The sequence below is a fragment of the Nannochloropsis gaditana genome (assembly GCF_000240725.1).
Source record: "Nannochloropsis gaditana CCMP526 unplaced genomic scaffold scaffold794, whole genome shotgun sequence".
NCBI classification, from domain to species: Eukaryota; class Eustigmatophyceae; order Eustigmatales; family Monodopsidaceae; genus Microchloropsis; species Microchloropsis gaditana.
In genome coordinates, this window is record NW_005803159.1 from 6,399 (window position 1) to 12,909 (window position 6,511).

Consider the following 6,511-nt stretch of genomic DNA (forward strand, 5'->3'; position numbering starts at 1 on the left):
ATTTTTTTTTTGTAAAGTTTTCTTTGTAGTGTGTGGGTGCTTTTTTAGCAAATGGGGAAAATTATGTACCAGCGACGTTTACAGCCACAAGAAACTAATCGCAGCTGTAAAGGCCTTGCGCAACGAGGCCTCTCTGCTCCAACGGCTGCCAGACCGCAGCGTCAGGAAGGGAGTAGAGGAGCTGTTAGGACTCGCCGAGTACCAGATCTCTGGGGACGGGAAGCTATTGCGTGCTCCCTATGAGAGCGATGCAGACCAGGGCAACGGCAAGAGCAGCATACTTAGTCCTGACAGCTAAACGCGGGGCATGCCCAGGGAGGTCGAGCAGAGGGCTGTGTAAGCAATGCAACCGTACTGGCCCCAGGCCAAGCATGTGGATCGGATTCAGGGTACGAAGGGTGTAAGGGAGCTTGTTCGCTCGCTGATCAGGAATGTATATATATAGCAGTGCAGGAATGCATCGTTGTGAGTGATATATGGGCGCTGGAGTCAGGAGTGGGGGAAGAACCGGTAGCAGGTGGGAACCATGGCAAATATATTTTTGATAGATCTTACAGAGGGGATAGTGTAGGGGGATACAATCGAGGAGAGTCCAAGCGAAACCAGCCCTATTGCCAATGCAGCCCTCCGATCATTCCTTGGATAGATCGCTTCTTTAGTTGTATACACAGCCGAGGTTCACACAGCGGCTGTTCACGAGTCGAAAACATGGGGTATGTCGGTCGTATGTGAGCTTGTCACAGAGGCGTTTCCATTGGCAGTTGAAGAAGTTTAAAGGGAGGTAGCAACGCGCGAGGCTTGAATATGCCCCCTGTTAGGCCGTTTAGATCCACAAAATGTGCTTAAAACCCAGCATGGACGAATAAAAAGCTCAATACTGGAGTGTTTGATGATATATACGTCGGTTCCTGATCCCAGCATTTTTCAGGCAAAGTAGTGTGCAAGCTACCCGAAATCTGTCACGATGAGCTATTTTTTCCTTTTCCAAAATGCACAAATGCTCGCTCTTCACCGTTGAGCAGCCTACCCTCACCCCCGCATCTTCTCTTCCGACTCGTAGGCAAGATTCTGCATCCCGCAAGAGCGCTGTAGGCCTAGAAGCCTCATCGCTCTCCATGTCTCGCTCCGGCATACGAGGGTAAGCGGAAGCCCTTCAGTGTTAGCTCCTAATCATTAACGAAGCCTCGACACTTCTTGTGATCGATAGATCAAAACAAGATGCAGTAGAAGCAATCCAGAATGTGCGCAGCTTGACATCGGGTGAGGGCATTGACAGCACCGATCTTTGCCCGATGAAAGTGTGCGAAGGATAGGAATGACGTGGATGAAGGTAGAGGCATAGGGACACAACTCTGGATGGATAAATAATATAAATGGGGCGAATCAGGGTTTTGCTTTCTTGAAGACGATGCTACGCCGTGACTTGTCGTTGAGCATCTAAAAAGGTGGCGAAAGGGTCTCTCTTTACCTTCTTCGTTTCATACTTCAGCATGTCCTCCCTTTCATCCTAATCTTATTATTGACGCGTGCGCAGAGCTTTGACATCCTTTCCGTCAGCGTGACCGAGAGATATCAGAGATTTTGTGCATGTGCGCACTTTGACGAAAAATGGCAGGACGGGACACAGACAGTCTCAATATACACTTTTTATGCCCCAAAGAATGACTTTTACTTCCACGACTGATATGCGCACGAAAAGCGTTCGAAAATCTCGTTCTAACCACCCTGATTGATATTCGAGACAGAGCAACACAACTCAGCCCATCTCTGGCGAAGACACTGCTTCTCGTCAGAAACTACGCCTTGATGGGTAGCTTCAAAGTTTGTTCCTCGTAAAAAATTGACAACACATCTATTTCAGAGAGCAGTCGGACTCGCTAATTGCACAGAGGACTGTCAGACTTTAAAAGTTGCAGCCTGTGCACTGTCAGAGCTTCACCGAAGGGACGAATTTGAAAACATTGAAAATGAATATCTCAGTGCTGAGGTGGAAAGCACAAGCGAATGAGCCCGAACGACGGAGTTCTGGCGGGGTCCCCAAATTGCGGTTCTGCATCGAACTAAATTTTGACTCGCAAGCCTACGAAGGGCACGACAGGCGATAAGAGTAATTCATACCCTCCATAGAAATCGCTTATTGTTTTGGAAAATACATTTTTGGTCTGGACAAGAGAGACTCAGGTTCTAACGCTCGGGAAAACTCGCCTTCTCCACAGTAGAACCGCTCCTCAGATTCACGCTAGATGTGGCTCATGTTGATGCATCCTGCTGGAACTCTAGCCGACATTATTTTCGAGGCTTTAAAACAAGAAGTACAGTATTTCCTTTGGTAAAGAGCGTCGTAAGAAAGTCTTTGTCATAGAAGACATGGTCAATTAGAAGAAGGTTCGGTTTTCGCTCAACGCATCCATGGCCCTCTTCTACGAGTAATGGAAAATGTGTCGGGTCACTTCCTTGGACAAAGATCGAGCGAAACTTGTAAGGTCACTAATGACTTTATCTTGCGTTTGTATTGCAAACTATATCCTGGTCGTGTAGCCGGGAATTGTGGTCGAGCTGAGTTCTGTCTCGTGTTCAGGTGCCCCAACATTACCCGATCATGTCTCAGTTCTGTTCATTCCTCAATCTCCATGCAGAGCACAAAGCATGAAACCTCAATCCACCAAAATAGCATTTATTCTACTAGCTCTTTTCGCCATGCAAATGGAGTCTCAAGCCGCCAGACTTCCAGTACTACAACGACCGCAGGGCCTTGGCGGACAGCCTCGGCTCCCGAGCAGGTTGGATGAATTCGTACGTTCAAGCGCTGAGAGATGTGGGAAAAGCTGTCAAGATCAACGTGGCTCTTCTTTTCGTGACTATTTTGCCAAACTTGAGAACTCCCCTGACTATAGTGGGACGGCCTCTGAAGAAACGGCGATGAATGTAACACGTAAGGATCATTTCACTAAGCGTGATTTGCTTCTTAAACCACGAAAAAGAAAGTGGGTCAGCAAGAGAAAGCTCAAAAAACAGCTCCAAAAGTGTGAGGCAAGCCTACAGGAGACTCAGGCCGCCTTGGAGGCCCCCAGACTTTTATTCATCCAAATGGCGCAACACTGCACTTTGGAAATGGCAGCAGGACGATATCACCTTCGCACTGTAGATATGGATCCTGATACCTACGTTTTTGCAGAGATGCCCTCACAGTATGCAACTGTCTGGCCAACGAGCTATTTTGTCGGATACCTCTTTGATGAGTTCTTTCCCATCGAAAAGCCCAACGCGGCCTTCACATTTAACGTCTATCAGAACGAGTCCGAGAAATCATTTGAAGGGCCACTCATATCCGTTGTACTGTCATCACATCAAATCAGAATCCAGGAGGACAACTCATCACTTGTCATCTACGAGCTTGGTCAGTCATCTGATCAGGCAGAGACCTCCCCGCTGTCTAATTTCTTTCGGGGCGTCGATCCCATGGGGAACGCGTCGATTACGTTCGAGCATTGCTCCATCTTCATTGACCCTGCAGTTGATGAGTTAGACCGTAATGTGAGCTCTACTGATAGCTACGTGGCCGCGCTGAAGTCCGTCGACCAAGTTCTGAGGGACCTCGAAAGGTCTGCCAATGCCATTGAGCAAGGTCCAAGCGGAGCCCAAGTATCAAGCACGAATCAGGGCATGCTGGACACATTTACTAGAGTGTGGCAGGTCAAAGATAGTGAAAGAAAGATCCAAGGTGATCCTGATTCAAGTGCGTCCTTGAGGAGTGCTGCGGATACGCTCCGTGCAACAGTGAATCTAATCAGAGAATGCAAAGATAGCTCAAATGGCTGTGATAAACGCGCGCTCTCAGATAGCGTATCTAACGTGTTGCTGACGACAGCACCTGTGATAGGGGCCGCATTCTCTCCGATGGGCATGGGTGTCTCGTTGGTATCGTCCATCGGATACCTCTTATCTAGTTTGGCCTACGATTTAAGAATGACTTCGACCACAGGTCTTTTTCCGTCAGCCATACAAGAGGTCGTGAATATAAAGTTCCAAACCTTCTCTCTTACCTTAGACACCGATCTGACGACGCTCTTCAAAGATTTTTGGCAAATGGACCTTGACAACTTCATGAGGCATTCTGGAAGCATCGGTTATATAATGAAAAAGATGGGAACAGACGGCCAAGCATCTGTAGACCAGGAGGTAAGATCATCTGATGCAAAGATTGGCTTTGGATACAAAATACATATTAGCGTTCTTTTCCTCTTACCTGCCCTCTCGGACATCTAACTTCGAGCCTATTAATGTGATTTCGTCCTCAACGGTTTTCTTATACCACACGGAACGACATTGACAGGTTGAAAGCTGGTATCATGAAGCATTCTCTCCATCATGGACGTCGACGTATGAGCCCGCTCTGATGAAAATTGAAGAGAAGTATGCAACTGAGTTGGGCCGCAACACCTACGGAAGCCGACACACGGTCAACTCATGGATTTCGGAATCCGAAGGCATGTGCGCGTCGATATCGGTTGACTTCATTAAGGATGGCAAAAGCCGGTTAGATTATTGTAAAAAAAAGCTTGATGACGGTAGACGTAAATGGGAGTCCCTCGATGCTTTCGCTAAGGCATACCTCGACATGGCAGCGACGTTGACAAGCTTTGCTTCCCAAAGCATTCTGATTATACAGACTTACTCGTATTGCAACCCCGGAAAGTATGATCAGAATGTGGTCAACGAGAAATGCAAATGGAAAGGTGCAATGGACAATTTGCTCACCAAAACCTTCGATACCCAAGGCCGTGCGTTGTTTCTATCAAAAGTCATGCAAACGCTCGACACGGAATGCAGCTCAGGAGCAGCCGGATGGCCATTCTCTCAAACTTGCTCTAGGAAGACATGCGATTACAAGTTTGCCTTGATGATAGATAGAGAGCTTTGGGAGCGATATTTCGAAAGCTTGAATGAGGAAGGCAAATACGTTGTGCTGGAAGAATTCGGCAGTCGTAATTTGTACTCCTATTGTGTTTATACAAATCCCAAACATATTTGGCCGTTTGGATGGATACCATACGGAGGCATCACAGCTTATGATGAAGATCCCACTGGAGACAGTTATATCACAGACGATTGCTTAAGCGTTATGAAATATCTTTTCCCTAAATTCCCTGAGAATATATGGAAATTTGACGCCGATTTTGCTGCTGTGTTTGGAGCGATTCCGAATTTCGGTCTCAAGCAGGACTTCCCTAAATGCGCGGCGCTTCTCGATGATGTCAGTCTTTGGGGACCTCTTGTGCCGACTGAAGAGTCACTTAAACGCTATCCCTCGAATCTTAAATGCAAAGAGACTCCGGTTTCCTTCTATACGCTTCGTCCCGGCGAGACCGAGCAAGCTTGCTGGATAAAATGCTACTACGAGGCGAAGCTCAAACCCAATTTCTTTTTCACCGTGGATCATACATTTCCAGGGGTCGAAGATCTGTGCTTGTGTCATTCAACTTGGTAGGTGATATGACACGTGTTTCATATTATGACGATATCTTTATACTTACCTCGTCATGCCTTGTGTTTTCGTATCCTTTCAACGATGCAGTGACATTGAGTACGTCAAAGGTAATTCCCTCTTTGCAGCCCTCAAACCTCCAATTACCAAACCTCTTCCTCCTATTCTTCCTCCTCGTCCTCGTCTTTTGTAAGCGCAAGGTACGCGTCAAGGATAGTTTTTCGCGTTGAACCCCTCACCTCTTGCGTACAGGTGTCCGTGAAGAAACTGCCTTACTCATACCTTCTCCTTCGTAAGATTTTCTGCGATCTCTACACCCTTCAAGACTATGCTACTCTGTGCCATCAACTGTTGAGATTAGCTCCAGCGAAAGGAATTCAAGAAGGTTGGACAGCAAAGAAGAGGCTTGAGCATGCTCGGAAGATTCACAAATGTGCTTCCAATCCAAGCTATGAAAATTAAAAGCCTCTTAATAGGGTGTTAAATGATACTTATGTCGGCTCCTGCTCCCAGCATTGTTTAGGTATAGCAAAAAAATGTCCACGCTTACTGAAATTGTAGAATTAAGCAATCTTGTCTCGTACAAAATCTCTACAAACGCTCATCCACCATCGTTGAGCAGCAGCTTTTCTATTCATTGCCTCTTGCTTTTACTGTTCCACACATGCGCTCTAAATTCAAGAATTCTCACCTCCAAAACACGAGATTTTTTTAAAGAGAAAAATATCTAGGGATGAGGCGTTCAGCTTCAATAAATCCATCCCCTTTCCTTTCACTTTGAGCTATGCTGAGGTACTCTCCAAATGTCAACGGACGCGCTTCACCGCCTTGCCCACTCGTATCCCCCCATTCCCCCAGCAGAGTTTTGTATTCGTGTCCATCCCCTCCCCTCCCTCCTTCCCGCCTCTCCTCGGGTAACCTCGCCCGCCCCGTCGCCGGCATAAGTGTATCGTAGGAGGACTCGGGGAGAGCGTCGCCCTTTGGACAGGTGTATGGAAGGGCCGTCTCTCTCTTTCGGTCCCTCCC

At 47.2% G+C, this 6,511-nt stretch overlaps 1 protein-coding gene across 1 annotated transcript; it reads left to right on the plus strand.

Annotated features, from left to right (window-relative positions):
* Nucleotides 1-2,633: 2,633 nt before the first annotated feature.
* Nucleotides 2,634-6,073, plus strand: NGA_0474800 (uncharacterized protein). The gene is made up of 3 exons (XM_005853651.1): nucleotides 2,634-4,179; nucleotides 4,334-5,484; nucleotides 5,576-6,073. Exons 1-3 carry the CDS (start codon nucleotides 2,647-2,649, stop codon nucleotides 5,676-5,678), a joined length of 2,787 nt encoding a protein of 928 aa, XP_005853713.1. The 5' UTR covers nucleotides 2,634-2,646; the 3' UTR covers nucleotides 5,679-6,073.
* Nucleotides 6,074-6,511: the final 438 nt, after the last annotated feature.